Source organism: Mustela nivalis, assembly GCF_964662115.1.
Source record: "Mustela nivalis genome assembly, chromosome: 16".
NCBI classification, from domain to species: Eukaryota; Metazoa; Chordata; class Mammalia; order Carnivora; family Mustelidae; genus Mustela; species Mustela nivalis.
The window spans coordinates 6941922-6957566 of NC_139035.1; the positions used below are offsets into that span (position 1 = coordinate 6941922).

The 15645-nt window shown below is 41.9% G+C and overlaps 1 protein-coding gene across 4 annotated transcripts in view; it reads left to right on the forward strand.

Annotated features, from left to right (window-relative positions):
* Positions 1-15645, forward strand: part of WDR64 (WD repeat domain 64) — a 134387-nt gene that overhangs the window by 48211 nt on the left and 70531 nt on the right. For all 4 annotated transcript variants that reach the window (XM_082702656.1, XM_082702657.1, XM_082702658.1 and 1 more), the window contains one exon: positions 8757-8836. In XM_082702656.1, the coding sequence (XP_082558782.1) occupies positions 8757-8836 (80 nt within the window). The remainder of the gene's footprint in view (positions 1-8756; positions 8837-15645) is intronic.

A 15645-nucleotide genomic window follows, 5' to 3' on the forward strand; every position in this document is an offset into this window, starting at 1 on the left:
ATGACTCCTCTTTTTGGTGTCTGCTGTTGAATGGGGTGTTCTCTAAAGTACTCTCCCTAGACAACTTTAATTCTCACTTTCTAGGCACTTCTTGGGTGATGTTCCTCTTCTCTAGCAATACTAAGACCTATATGCTGAAGAAACCCAAGCTATTTTGGATTTTGGACTTAGTATACCTGCTCACCATCTCCACTTGGATATCTTATAGCCCCTCAAACTCATACGTTCATAACTGAACTTAACTCCCCCACTTCTCAATCTATATATTTTATAGGATTTTTTATTTCTCTTGATCCATCAAATCATCCTAGGCAGAAGTCTGGCAACTCCTCGTGATTCCTTCCATAAACCACCAATCAACAAATTCGTCTGTATTCTCTTATGAACACTTGTTGGATCTGTCTTGTCTTTTGTATCTCTATCCCCTTAGGCTATGATCTCCAACTGGTATCTTGCCTCTATTTCATTACCGCCAAAACTATTGTCTATTAGTCTTCCAGAGTATGTTTATGAAGATGATATCCAACCATCTCAATAGCTTTCATGTTTCTCCATCCCCTACCATAGCACTTCCATAGTCTGGACCTGCCAGCCTCTTCACACCGTTCCCTTCACTGCCTTGTACTTAAGTTTCTTTAACTCTGAGCCTGTGGCTGCTCCCTGGATAACCCGTGCTGGGAGTTTATACATGTTTGGTGCCGAAATACTCTTCCCAATCTTCCTCTCTTCCTTTCTTTCAACCTCCATAATCTTTTTTTTTTTTAATTTTGGAAAAGAGGAAAAGTTTTTGTTTTTAATTTTTTTCCAATTTTATTGAGGTGTAATTGACCCCATAATCCTTCAAGGGTCAGATGATACCAATTCTAGGAAATTGTTCTAATTCTCTCTGAGTACCTCTTACCCCAACTGGGTTAGGAATCCGTTTCGTGCCTCAGTCTCTTTATTTATTGTTTTTTAATTATGTTCAAGGGTGTGTCTTTAGAAGACACCAAGCTTTTTGAGAGTTATTAATATACCCAACATTGTCTAACTAATTGTCTTATGACTTGAGGAATTTGACCACTCTAGAAGAAACTCTAGAGCCTGAATATTTATTTGTTTAGCAAATACTTACTGATGAGTTAATACATTTGACACACTGTTCTATATGCTGGGAATTTAAAGATGAGTAAGACTAGGTCCTTGCTCTTGTGTCTAATGAGAGAGAAAACAAAGACATTCCCACAGAGGATGATAAATGTCATGATATAGATATTAGAGAGGTATAGAGAGGAGCAGAAGAGAGTTCTTAGAACATCTTAAATAGGATTTTGAAGGGAGAAAAATTGGAGAAGGCTTCCTGAAGAAGGTGTCATGCATGCTGAGTTTTGAAGATCTGGTAAGGATTAGCCAGGCACGCCATTCTATGAGAGTAGATAAATAGCTACATGAAAGAGCTGGCATTTACGAAGATATGGAAATGAAAAAGAAAATAGTGAGTTCTAGAAACTCACTATAATTAGAGCACAGAAAGGGAGAAGGGTTGGGAAAGATGAGGAGGGACAAGCCAAACATGAAAAGGCCTACACACCAAGACTGAAGTCCTGGAGTATTAACCTGAGAGCTATATGAGCTATTGAATTCTTTGGCCGGGAGAATGGTCAATGAGGAGTTCTTGACAAACTGCCCTAGCAGTGAGAAGGGGAATGGGTTGGGGAAGGAGGAGGCAGGTTGGGAAGGAGGAGATGACTGGGAAGATAGGGTAATAGTTCAGAAAGAAGCTGACGAGAGCTGGAACTCAACCGGTAGAAGTGAGAATGGAGAGAGACCAGATCCATATATAATTTATAAGCATTGGCAACCTACTCGATGAGAGGAACAAAAAGAATCTAAGTTTCATTTTTTTGTTTGCAACCGTAATTTTTGCATATGTATTATATACCAAAAACCGTTCCAAGAATTGATAAACGGTATGCAAAAAAGACCAACTCTCTCCTCTCTTGGAGCACATATTCTAGTGGAAAAGACATAATCCAGTAAATGATACAAATTTAGGAAATGAAGTAGGGTTACAGGATGAAGTGACTGGAGGCATATTTTTGAGAGGATGGTCAGGAGAGAGTACTCTGGGGAGCTCAAGTTTGAGCAAAGAGCCTTATGAGGTGAAGAGTCAAATCATGAAAGATCCAGAGGAAGTCTGAGAGCAGCGGAAGCTGCTGGGCTTCTGGCTGAGAGGGCTGTTTGCTTGGCCTTGCTGTTTCCTAGGAGAGAATGTGAGTAAAGGAGTATGCTGACAAGCAAGTGAGTTCTAATGTCACTTCTGCCACTTGTTGGTTGAGTGGTCTTGGGGATGTTACTTACCTGAACCTCAGTAACCTCGTTAATGAATGGGGATCATACTTTTTTATCTCCCAGGACTTTTGCATTGCTCAAACAAGCTGAAATGAGTGAAGGTCTCTTGAAAACTGTAAAATACTGTAACAGTTAAAAGGGTTATTATTTGCTTGTAGATATTTATGATCTTTCACAAAGAATTGATTTTTAAAGAACATTTTGATTTCTGTGTGCTGTCAAAATCTAGAATAATGACGGTACTGGGGGAAAAGAGAGGCACTAATCTTTTTCTTGGGGAAAAGTTATGACAGGGCCCATACTCCCCTTTTTCAAGCATTAAGATCTTTTAATCAAGTGGTGATTCTTGTGTTAGGTTTTAAATAGGGTAGTAATCTTTTTGCTCTCATTTAGATTGCATACCTTCTTTTTGTGAGGGCAAATATGTCCTTCAACTAGCAGGATCCAAGGCAAATCTAATTCCCTTTTTTCACCCCAGTGGAGTAACCTCAAGAGCATGGCTTAGTTGTTCATACTCTCCTTTTTTTATTCCTTCTTTATGCTGTATCCCAATCCATTTTCCTGTGCCATGTGCACACACACATATACACACACACTCACACACACCCACAAAGGCAATCATTCTGTTGGGTTTCATATATCTTTTTGTTTATACATTTCCTTAAAAATATATATTTGTATGTGTTTTTAGTTTATGTAATGGTATTACAGGGAATTTAAATTCCTACTCTGCCCCAGTGTTCCACAGACTTGGTACTTAGTAGCTGTAAACGCTTAGATTCTCTGGAAGGTTTTATTTTTCAGACTAGCCAGTACTTTCTCATCCATGCTCTGGAAAGTGTCTATTTTGCAAGAGTCAGGAGTTTGTCTCTGAGCCCAATTCTGAACTTCCTAGTATTTACCATAACGCTTGGGACGTAGCTGATGATACATTCAGCTGGAGAGAGTCAGGATATGGAGGTAAAAATACTCAAGACAGTCTCAGCAAACGGTGATCATCGATCTATTCAGTCAGATTCTGGCTGAGCTTTTCAGCGGTTTCCTTGGGCCACTCTCGTAAATCTAGAAGCTATAGAGATTTCTCAAGTGATGCGGTATAATAACGTTTTCCCGAAATGCCGGTACCATTGGAGAGTCATCTCAAGAAGAGGACAGTCAGGTCCTCTTCATCGCTAGATTCAACATATCCCTGTTTCTGCAATCTCCTATAATGAGTCTTAAGTCGAGCCAGATGAAACTGCAATTACACTAATACATGATTGGCCAGCTGTTAAAATGGGAGCCAGCACGGCTCCCAAAAAGGCAGGGAAAAAAACTCCTCTTGAAAAAATTTCCATTTCAAACATGATTACCATTTTGGTTATAATTTTGTATGGTAATTTCACAAATGGAGTTTTGTACCAGCAAGAAAATGAACATCTGCAATTAATTATGCCGTGTAAAGGAGGTTGGCCTGTTGCAAGACAGAAGTTGAACCTTTAACCCTTGGATAGCTTGACAATTCCCCAGAGAGGAGCAGCTAACTATTCAGCATTACTTTTCCTCAGTTACCCAATTCGGTGGCAGGTCATTATACGGGAAAGTGGATAGTGCCCCCCCAAGCGGGTTGCAACAGAGCCAGGCAGAACTGGTCTCTGTCCTAGCACTCACGAGCTTTGGGACCACCGAACACCATGCACACAATACCATTAGCTCTTCTCCATCTGTTTTCCCATCTTTAGATGGGAAGGAAGACACCTACCTATCTTATTGTCTTATAAAAGGCACCTAAGTTACCTCATGTAGAGTGCTGACTTAATGCCTGGCACGTAGGACTCAGTAAATGTAAGTTCCTTTCTTTGTTCCCATCAGAGAGATACTGAAATGCATCCCCCCCAAAAAATAAAATAAAAAAGAATTTGAATCCTGAGAACAGGTGGAGTGACTGTAGAGATGTCCTGGTTTGGGCTTCGTGCTCCTGCATCTGGAGTAAGGGTCATAAAACCCCATGGACCAACTCCAGCAGGCCACCTGTTTTTGTAACATCTGCACACCAAGAATGATTTTTCCATTTCTGATTGCCGAACAAATCAAAAGAATAATACTTTAACCCCCCTGAAAATTATATGAAATTCAAATTTCTTTGCTTATAAAGTTGTGTGGGAACAGGGCCATGCTTGCTCATTTATGTATTATGTATGGCTGTTTTCATGCTACAGTGGCAGAGTTGAGTGGTTGGGACAACAGAGCCTGTATGGCAAAGTCTGAAATATTCATTATTTGGCTCCTTAAAAAAAGAGGCTGCCAACTGCTGATCTAGAGTTTTCTGTTGGACTCTCCCTTGTCCCTTGGGATTGGGCACAGTATGGATCAGTGGCAGGTAATACTGCAGAGTGTGGACCACTTAAAAAAATACCTCTGTGTGAGGCATTCTTACCTCACATCTTCTAGGAGAAAATAAAAATGCCTTCTTCCTCACTCCTTGCCTTGACTTCTAACTACCCCCACCTCCAAGGAGAGAAAAGATACTGGCTCAATAGCTACTCTTTATCAGTCACCGAATCCCCCCCAACCCCCAATGCCTTCCTATCTGAGTACCATCTTACATTCAATGAACAACACACCCCAGTTACCTCTTTAATTTCCATCTGAATAACTTCTTCCCTCCCAGATTTGCATTTGTGTGACAAGAGCAGGGAAGCTGAGGTGAAAGGACGCTATCATTCAGTTAGGGCCTTTTGATGGGAGACTGAGTTTTTATTTTTTTGAAAGAAATTGTCAGGAAATGTTTTCCTTTCCAAAGTGCTATTGTCTCAAGAGGACCAGGGAAAACTTCAGAGGGAACTTCCCAGAATCAGTACATTTTTATTCTCTGTGATTCTGGAAAGAGGCACAGTCAACCAAGTGTTCATTTCTTAAGGATATTCAAACAAATATTTGTTGGGAGCCTTCTATGCTCAAAGTACCATGGTGTCGACATTTTATTTTCTACGGAATGGACCACGTGGGCCTTCCTTGTACATGAGACTGAGCCTGGAGCCATCCTGCCCTGTGTGGTGTTTACGGAGCTCACTGAGACACCCTGGCCAAGTGGGTGGCCCACCCCTTCTCACCCACCACCTAATCCTTGAGCAGAGAAAATGGTGTGGAGGACCTGGGCTCAAGTCCAAACATAGGTTATGGACATGGGGGCGGGCATCTGTTGTGGTGAGTGCTGTGAAATGTGCAAGCCTGACAATTCACAGACCTTTCCTCTGGGGCAAATAATATATTTTATGTTAATAAAAATAATTAAAAAAATATTATAGAGATGTGAACACACAAAAAAGCAATCTATTAAAAAGTATACAGTTGAATATGTATATAAAGTATCTATTTTTGAGTTTTTTCATCAATTGACATCAATTATAGCTTTAAAAGCTGAAATAGTTAAAGGTACAGTTCATTTATTTGTAATCCATCTAACAATGTGGGCCAGAAAAGTAGAGAGTATAATTCTATTGGGCAGGTATTTAAAACAACAACAACAACAAATGTAAATGCTAAATGTGTATAAGTTCCATTGCAGATGCTGAGAAATTGAGAAAATGATAGATTTTTTTTCATGATCAACTAACAGGATATCAAATAGTTCTTTTCCTGCTGCCTTGGGATTTTAGCTAATGCCCCATTTTCTAGGGAAGTCTGCTGAAACATCCTCAGAATTATTACAAGGTAGTCAGAGCAGTCCTGTGACCCTTCTGCCATTGTCCATCCCCAGCAAAGAGGGGACAACTAGCAATTCCAAAATAATTGAAGAGAAGAATCAAGGAACACAGCTGTGGGACTAATTGGGGAATGTTGGGGTGATTCATCTGTCTTCTCCGGGTGGAAAGTGGAGGTTGGAGAGAGAACTCCCCCTACCCCAAGCCAAGTGAGGACAGCTTCAGGAGAACCCATTCCATGAGAACCTGCCCCGGAAGAGCCAAAAGGGGTTGGGGGGGAAGGCTGCTGGCTGGGCCACATTGTGACTTATGTGGCCCTGGGTCCTTTGCCTTCAAGGGTCCCTCCCACCATAATACTATTCCATATTCCACATGATTTTTGATATAACTTTACTTCCATATTTTTTCTGTTTTAGAAAAAAGTAGATTTTCATGGTTTCTGGAAATATATTTTTTTTCTGATGTGAGAAAAAATGAAAACATTTATCATGACCTCAAACTTACATTTTCTTTCCTTCTGATTTTAAGAACAATTCGAGCATTTTTTTTTTTTTTTTAGATTTTATTTATTTATTTGACAGACAGAGATCACAAGCAGGCAGAGAGGCAGGCAGAGAAAGAGAGGAGGAAGCGGGCTCCCCGCTGAGCAGAGAGCCCGATGTTGGGCTCGATCCCAGGACCCTGGGATCATGACCCGAGCTGAAGGCAGAGGCCTTAACCCACTGAGCCACCCAGGCGCCCCCAATTCGAGCATTTTTGTAGGACCCTGAAAGTGCCATGAGCCCGAGGCACTGTGCCTTCTGCTAATGGACACATTTCTCCCTCGGACCCATGACAGTGGGAGGGGCTGTGGTCACAATGACACTGCTCCATGTGGCAAGCCGTGTGAACTGTGTCCCGTGAGACTCAGGAGGTATCTTAATAGAAGCTGTGCTAATGGAAGCTGGCCCAAGAGGCCTTGCTGTCAGTGCAAGGGGACACGGGAAGAGGCCATGTTAGAGACAGAGGTAGAAGAAAATGGTGCCATTCCTGGTTTGTAACCCCATGAAGCTCAGCTCAGTCCATCTACCGGTGACAGTTAGAGAGTGTGTCATTGGCAAAACTCAAAATGAGTCCCCAGTCAGAACTGTCTGCTGCTTCTCTAGGACATTTAAACATTTTCACAATTCTGAATTCTGACTTTAGACTTATGTTACTACATTGAGGCTTCTTTTCATGAGCTTTGAAAAAGAAAGAAAAGATTGAGGAAGTATTTTATGTACTGATTTGGAAAGGTCTTCAAGATATAATATTAAGTGATAAAACAAAGAACAGAATGATATACACAACCGTGTGTGTTTAAAAGGAAAGGAAAGAACACACAAGCCTCAGAGGCAAGAGGAGAAGAAGGCCAGTTGCTTTCCTTCCCTCCCTCCCCTCCCCCCCACAGTCTCCCACTCCCTCCCCCCGCCCTGGCTTCAGGGTCTGCTTACCTCCTGGTCTGGGGCTCCTTCTGGGTGCTCCCTTTCATGGCTCCTCCTTTCCCCATCTGGTCAGATGTAGTAACAGCTCTCAACTATTGCTAGCATCTGAGGGCAGTAGTAGTAGTATTATCCCATTTAATAAATTAAGACGCTGAGGCACTGGATGAAGTCAGGATTTAAACCTATACATTTTCACTCATTTTCACTCAAGCTCAGCTCTTTTAAGCCCAGCATAGTAATACTCACAGATACCAAGTTAACACTCAAAACCTACATGCCAAAATTATATAATAGATGCTCTAGTTGTAAGGAAAATAACATGGTACCAGGAGATAGAAAGAAGACACTACTCCATTAGTGAGGGCAGGACTGTGTTGAGGCAAGGCCCATGTGAAAAGGCAGCATGTGAGCTGACACTCACAGGAGGACGGTTGCTAGAGGGGTTGGTATCTGGGGCCAGCACATCTTGGGCTTGTGCAGAATCTCCCGAGGAGGGAGAGAGCTCAGTGCAGCCAGAAGGCTAGAGCAGAACGGCTGGAGCACAGCATGAGGGGAGAGAGGAAGGTATGGCGCCGCCCAGGACCACGCAGGCCAGGCAGGCCAGATGAAGGAGCCCAGCTCCTCTCGGAGCCTCGGGAAGCCCCTGAAGAGAAGTGCTATGCTATGCCGGTTTTAGGAAGACCATCATGGCTGAAGAATGACAGCAGGATTTGAGGTGGGAATGTAGACAGAAAGATGGACAACAGTGGAAGCTGAGAAGTTAGCACTTTGTTGCAGAAGGTCTGGTGTGTGTGTGTGTGGGGGGGGGGGGGGTTGGAGGCTTGAACCTAAGCACTGTAATGAGAATGGGAAGAAGTCAGATTTCAGGTGTATTTTAGAGGTTTAGTCAACAGGACTGGACAGCAGTGGGATGTGGTTGGTGGGAGAAGAGGACGTGTCCAAAGGTGTTCCTGGCCTTGTGTACACCAAACGGACGCAGTTAGCCATCCATTATCCTTTCTGGATTAAGAAGGATCGGTCTCTAGTCACCACCCCGGCGGGGAGGACTGGGTTTCCTGTTAAGCAGAAACAGTACAGAGTACTGTGCTAATATCACCACATTATGGAACAAGTAGACTCTGTCGGTCAGTGCGGACTTCATCATTACTTATAATAGTTTCTGTGGTTACATAGATTTACCAGCTTAGAAATGAGCCTATTGTACACAACCTACATGTACGTTAGAATTAGTTGGATACAGGGAATTGTAGAGGCTTTACATCTAATTTGTGTTTCCCAGGCCTGTCAGAGAGTTCTCCATGCCAAGAGGAGCCAACACTTTCTGTTACTGCACAAAAGCAAACGTGATTGTCACTGGAGGTAAGGGAACCGTTCGTGTTGTACAGAGATTCTCTACTTTGCCAACCGTGCTCTCCTTGATTAATCTAATGACAAAGTGCTTGCTTCTCATGAAATGACAGAGTTTTGCTCCTGGGGAGCCTTTCAGAGAGTTAAAACATTTGCATAAAGTTAAATCTGTCATTCTTTTTCTTTGTGCCTTCTGGATTTGATGGCACACTTAGAAGGTTCTTCCCCGGCACTGGAATATGGGTTATAAATTCTTCCGTATCTTACTCTTTTTTATTGCTTTATATTTTATGTTTGGATCTTTAATTTTTAATTAAATTAAATTTAAATTTTAATTTTATGTTTGGATCTTTAATCTCTCTAGAAGTTATTTCAGTGAATGAGAGCATGAGATCCCAGCCTGGGGCCCCTGTGCGGGCTTTAGAGGAATTCTGGGGTCCCCTGTGGCCTATTGAAACTTGTGTGTCTATGTGCATTTTTCCGCAGACATAGTCTAAAGAGTTATCGAGTCCTCAATGGGGTTCATATTCAAAAGGGTCAAGGGCCAATGTTTTAGAGTTAGCAGAAAAGAGGCCAAGGAGAGAGCCCGGAAGCATTCTAATGTTTCAGGGTTAAGGAGGATGGAACATAGGACACACGGTCGTCTGTGGAGAGTATGGTATGTGTGGTTCAGAGGGGAAGGTGGAGGATAGAAACATTCCTCAAGCCTCATACTTGTCACCTCTAGCCCTAGGGTGCTAATACAGTAGGATGGCTTCGAGCCTGGGCTCTGGAGTCAGACCTTCTGGGTGCACATCCTGGTTGTCTTTCTGGCCTTGGGTAAGTCACTTAATCCCTTTAAGTTTCAGTCTACTCTAAAGTGGGACTGGATAATAGTACCCACTCATAAGATTATTATAAGAATTAAGCAAATTTGAATAAAGTACTTAGCACACAGTAAGTGCACAATATAAATTTGCTAATAGTAATACTAACAATAACAAAAACACACATACTTCATATGGTGGTGCTTAAGATTAATTGAGATAATGTATGCCTGGGACATAGTAGATTTTCAACAAATATTTATTCAATCTGTCTACAACACACAGACAAAGTCATGTTGACAAAAATGTAGAGGTTTTGTTGGAATAAAATGAAACGGGAGGTTCCAGTCAGGAAGCTGTTCCGGGAGTCATGAGTGAAGTGGTGAGGGTCTGATTATTGCAAGTGAAATGGAAGAAGAAAGGACAGAGCCAATCCCATGGGAAAGAAATCAGTCATAAAACCTGAAGCCGGAATGACATTGGGATTAATAAGAGGGATCAATCAGCTCCGAGTTTGTAAGATTGGAAAACGGAAGAGTAGCAACTGTATTGTTACCAGAGATCAGGAAGAGGGTGCTCACGTGGGAAAGAGAGCAAACACATCTCAAGTTTGAGCTTGAATGTCAAGTGGGATTAGACACCTGGGAGTATGCTCCTTCTGGTGATGAAAAAAGACCCAGTTGGAGCTAAGGGTTATGAGGACCCCCAGGCTGCCAGTGTGAGTGTGATGAACTCCCAGGGGCACCTCAAGATCAGAGTCACCTTCAACAAGGAGCGTGTGGACTTGAAAGATATAAATGAGCAACGCAGAAACTCAAGTAAACATCAAGAAATGGCTTATACTGGAGATCTAAACATTATTAGGAAGGGAAAGAGTAAACACAATTTTTAAGAAAGCTCTGCCATCCAAAAGATCAACACATGTACCATTTGGAAAATGCTTTGAGCAAGAATATTTATTAAAAGAGCAAAAAATGTTTGATGAGTAAGTGCTCCCAGCTCCTTCCACATGAGATTTCTTCAAATTCCTTCCCCCAAAACACACACAGCTACGACATTTGGTTTTCTACCAAGATTAGCCTGCCTCAGCCCTGAAATGCCGATATTGGTAAGTACTGTTGACCCTTGAACAACACAGGTCTGGGGTGCCAGTCACCCCCATGCCACCACAACCGACAGTAGAAAGTCCACACGTAACTTTGAACTCCCACAAAACTTAACTACTAGTAGCCTACCATTGACTGGAAACCTTACAGATAATGTAAACTTTGCATTCACACATATTTTGTATGTTCTGTATATTATATGTTGTGTTCTTACAATAAAGTAAACTAGAGAGAAGAAAATGTTAAGAAAATCTTAAGACATGAATATGAATTTATAGTTCTGTAGTGTATTTATTTAAAAAAAAATGTATATGCGTGGGTCCACACAGTTCAAACCCATGTTGTTCAAAGGCCAACTGTGTGAAGATAGCTACACTCTCACTTCACACCTGGCAATCTTCCCTGAGGACATAGAGCTAAAATGTTTTTCAGCAAATGCACAGTACTCATATTGTAATTTGTGCTCCGCTTTGGCCCTTCGACAACACTTACGTAAAACTAGCTTACGGTTCGAATATTATTTTTAACAAATTACATAGCAATCTACTGGAAAGCAAAACAAGCAAAAACAATGCATTGAAATTTAGAAGAGGTGGTTTTATTCATAGCTCAGACACTAACCAGCTGTATGATTTTTAGCTCTCATATAATCTCCCGTTGCTCATGTTCCATATCTGGTAAAATGAGGAAGTTAGATTACAAGAATTCCAAGATCCCATTGAGCTTAAAGAATCAGGATTCTGTTGTTTAAAGAAATTCCTGTTCATAGGGAGATAAATTAAAATGTCCTTTGGAAAATTTGGAACCCTCTCTGCCAATCAGGTATATTGTAACTTACTGGTACTCAGTGTATAGTCAGAGCTCTATGCGCTCAGAAAAATAAGGCGTTAATGGGCCACAGACTTCTAAATTTCAACTAAGGACATTAAGGAAAGAAAGCAAAGCATATGGGTAAGAAGTCTGCAGAGTAGAATGTGGGGGTTATGGCTTGGACTGGGAGCAAGTTTCATGGCGCCCGGTAGTGATGATTCTAAGGACGAACAGGGGTCCAAGTCTTTGAGCTGTGCTAATTGAAGTTATCCTTTGAAGAGCTCCATGCCGGTCTAGAACTCATAAAGGAATGAATACTAAAATTACATGTTTTCAAAGCAAAAGAAGTGGCATGCTTATATTACACTTTCTGGATCCCTCTGCCCTTTGCTGAGTAGATGACTGTCTTGGCTTCTTCCTTGTGAGGGAAATGGCCCCGATCACTCAAGAGGAAAAGGTGGGGTGCTCCAGGGATGAGAGGGAAAGAGCCCAGTAGTCCTCAGAGAGGAAGCAGCAAAATCGCCCCAGAATCAAAGTGTGAGGGATATTGCCCTCAACAGGACAGGTCTTCAGTTCTGTGACAATCATGGCCTTTTGTCCTCCTTCAACTCAAACCCTCCACAGGAAACCCTCCGAGAAAGTAAAATGGCGCAGTTGAAGTGAGATCCCATTTCTAAAATCTGATTGTTCTGAAAAGACAAGCTATCCCATTAATCTTAACCAACTCCTTTGACCAGCCCTTTGTTCTCACACAAAATACTTCAAAATGTTAAGAATTGACCAGCTTTCATATAGTTTGTCATCTTAAGCATTTTAATCATTTCTGAGGGGAAAAAAATGTGTTTAGTCCAGTTCTGGGATTCAAATCATTTTCGTGTTTATGGATTAAGATGTTTGACCTTCGTGAACCTCAACACTCATTATATTGTGAGATGGCCAGCTATATACAGCCTTGGAATCTTATTTTTCTAGCTCCTTTACCAAAACGAAACATTTAGCAGCATGACTGACAAGCAACTGATACTTCTCGCTGTGCAAAAATTATTAAATGGTCACAGTTACAGAGCCTCTGTTAGTGGAAGATGCAATTCCTCAGTGACTAGAGACACGTTTTCCTCAGGAGAATACTTTTGTTGATGAGTGACTCAGCCGAGCAGGTTGCTAAATGTACCATGTGGCCCAGCTGATGACTCAACACATACTATGAAAGCCGCTTCATGAGGCATAGCTGAATGTGTGAAATTTGCAGGGACGTTTGATGAGCTGGAGAAAACAAAGCCAAACCAGGACGAAGTACTTAATCCAAACAAAAATAAAAACAAATAAAATCGCAAACTTTCTGAGCATTTCTTTTTAGCTCATGGTTGTCTCTGTCGGCCATTTTAAGAGTTAAACTCCTCCTTTGGGCGGTTCGATGTAGACAAACGATTCTCTGCCATGCAAGATAATATGGGGGCTCTGTGTGCATCTGTTAATATTTCATTCCACCAGCGTGTCTTGCACAACTGCTACAGACCAGGCGTCATGAATCACACAGATCAGGTTACATTTTAACCTTCAAGAATTCAAAATTTAGTGGTACGAATAGGGCATGTAAATACACAGCTGTGGTACCACGTGGCGCACGAGCAGATTCATGGAACTGAATTCATGGGACACATGGAACAGATTCATAATCAGAATAACAACAACATAGATTAAACACTGTCAGCATTCAGAGCTTAGTATCACCTCCATTTCTGGTCATTCTGGCTCTAAAAATCCACCGCACAGATAACATGAGGATTCCACTGCTATCATCAGAAAGCAAGCAGAGCTGGAGGACCTCTGGTAACCAACCAGAGGAGACCCCGGTAAGATGGGGCTTCCTTCATAATGCATGCTGGACAAAGCTTTTTGTTCGCCACATTTCCCACGTGGCAGTCTTCCGTTGTACCCTTCTTCCTGTGGCACCCAAGTCATAGATTTCCTTCTAAGGGTAGCCTGACCTCATCTTCCAGGAGTGATAAAGTCCAGTTCAGGGGCAGCCTGGCCAACCGCTTGGGGGCCTAAGGCTCAGGTTCTGAACATACTGCAGCAAGGGCGAGACTTCTCAGCCATTCCCAGCAAAAAGTCAACGCAAGCAAGATACTGCTTTACGGGAATTATCTCGTGACCTTTACAATTCCAGATTGCTCTGTATTCCCACGGTAGTAACCTCTCCCTCCACAGCACACAATCATTCAACCTCAGAGTGGGAGGGAATCTTGGGAGATCAAAACTATACAGATAAGAAAATTGAGGCCCCAGAAAAGAGAATGGTTTGCCTCAACTCATCACCTGACATGTGACTAGGCAGCTGGGTGCTCCAGTCTGTTCTCTTTGCTCCCAGCCCCTGCTCCTCCCCGCTGGACCCCCAGGACCACTGTAACCTGGTTCCCACAGTCCGTCCCTCCCTTCCTTTTCTCTGTGCACTGAGCCAGCTCATGTCCTCAAGAGTGAGACATTTGGATCCACTGACTCACCAGCTGAGATAAGAACTTGCTAAAGGAAAGAAAACCCTATCTTTATATGTGACTTTATCAGAATCCTGGTTAACAAAAAGAGAGAAACTGAAAATAAATGGAAAATAACAAAGGAACAAGGGATTAACCCCTAACGAACCATAATGTATTGTTTATAGTATTAAGACCTACCTTCATATTGTTATTTGCTGTGACTACTTCCTTTTCCTCTCTAACTTATATGCTTGCCCTAGAAGACCACTAGATTTCAAACTCTCCAGAGCAGGGCCCATGTTTCATACATCTGTATATCAGTTCCTTTCTCTTTCCCCCAAGCGTTTTATAAAACGTGTTGCAAAGGGCAGGGACTTAGAAGAAGAACAGAGTAGAATTAGCTCATATTCCAGGAACCGCTCAGATTATCCATGGATGACCCCATGTCGTCTCACAATGAGGTTATGACATAAATTCTGGTCATCCCCATTATATATACAGATAAGGAAACCCAGACACAGAGGTGAGATCACTTCTTTGAGCCTTAAGGCTCGTGAGCTATAGAGTCCAATTTTAGTATATGTGCTGCTGAAGTGAGCACTGTACTTTTTCTTTTAAGATTTTATTTATTTATTCATGGTTGGTGGGGGGGGGGGGGTGCGCAGAGGCAGAAGCAAGCTCCCCAAGGAGCAAGGAGCCCAATGCAGGACTTTGTCCCAGGACTCTGGGATCACGACCTGAGCTGAAGGCAAATGCTTAACCAGCTGAGCACCCCCCAAGTGACTGCAAGCCCTATACATACACCAAATAATCATGTTTCACACCTTAAACTCACACAGTGTTTTATATCAACTATATCTCCATAAACTGGGAAGAAAACAAAAGCAACCAGTCCTGCCAATGTCACGTATGATAACAAAGTGACAAATCCATTCTACACAACTTTGATTTGGTCTGTCTCTCTCTGCTCAAAATAGCATGCTGTGATTTCGGGGTAAAAATAAGTTTTAAGAAACAGTGATTTTTTTTTTAGCATTTTGATAACATTGATATTATTAATGGGTGTAACAAAGATAAAAGTTAGTGATCTTTTTGTTGTTGAGAAGTGGTGATCGAAATACCTGCTGAAAATAATTCAAAGTATTTAAATATGAATGGAAAAGTATTTTTCTTTACTCTGAAAATAAAAATTTATTTGTAAGAAAGAGGGGGGGGAAGAGTGAGCAGTGATTAACTATAGGGAGTGGAAGTAGGGATTCTGAGGGAAAAGAAGACTTTTTCCTTGAAGATTTAATTTATTTATTTGATAGAGATCACAAGTAGGCAGAGAGACAGAGAGAGAGGAGGAAGCAGATTCCCTGCTGAACAGAGAGCCCAGTGCAGGGCTCTATCCCAGGACCCTGAGATCATGACCTGAGCCGAAGACAGAGGCTTTAACCCACTGAGCCACCCAGGCACCCCGAAAAGAAGACATTTTTGACAAAAATTATACCCTACTGTATTGTGTAAATCTTTTACTGTGTATCCATATGATTTTAACAATTAAAAAAATAGTAGGTATGCTATGGATGTAACTACAGGCAAATTATATATGCTTATGGATATGTGCTAGGAGGGAAGAT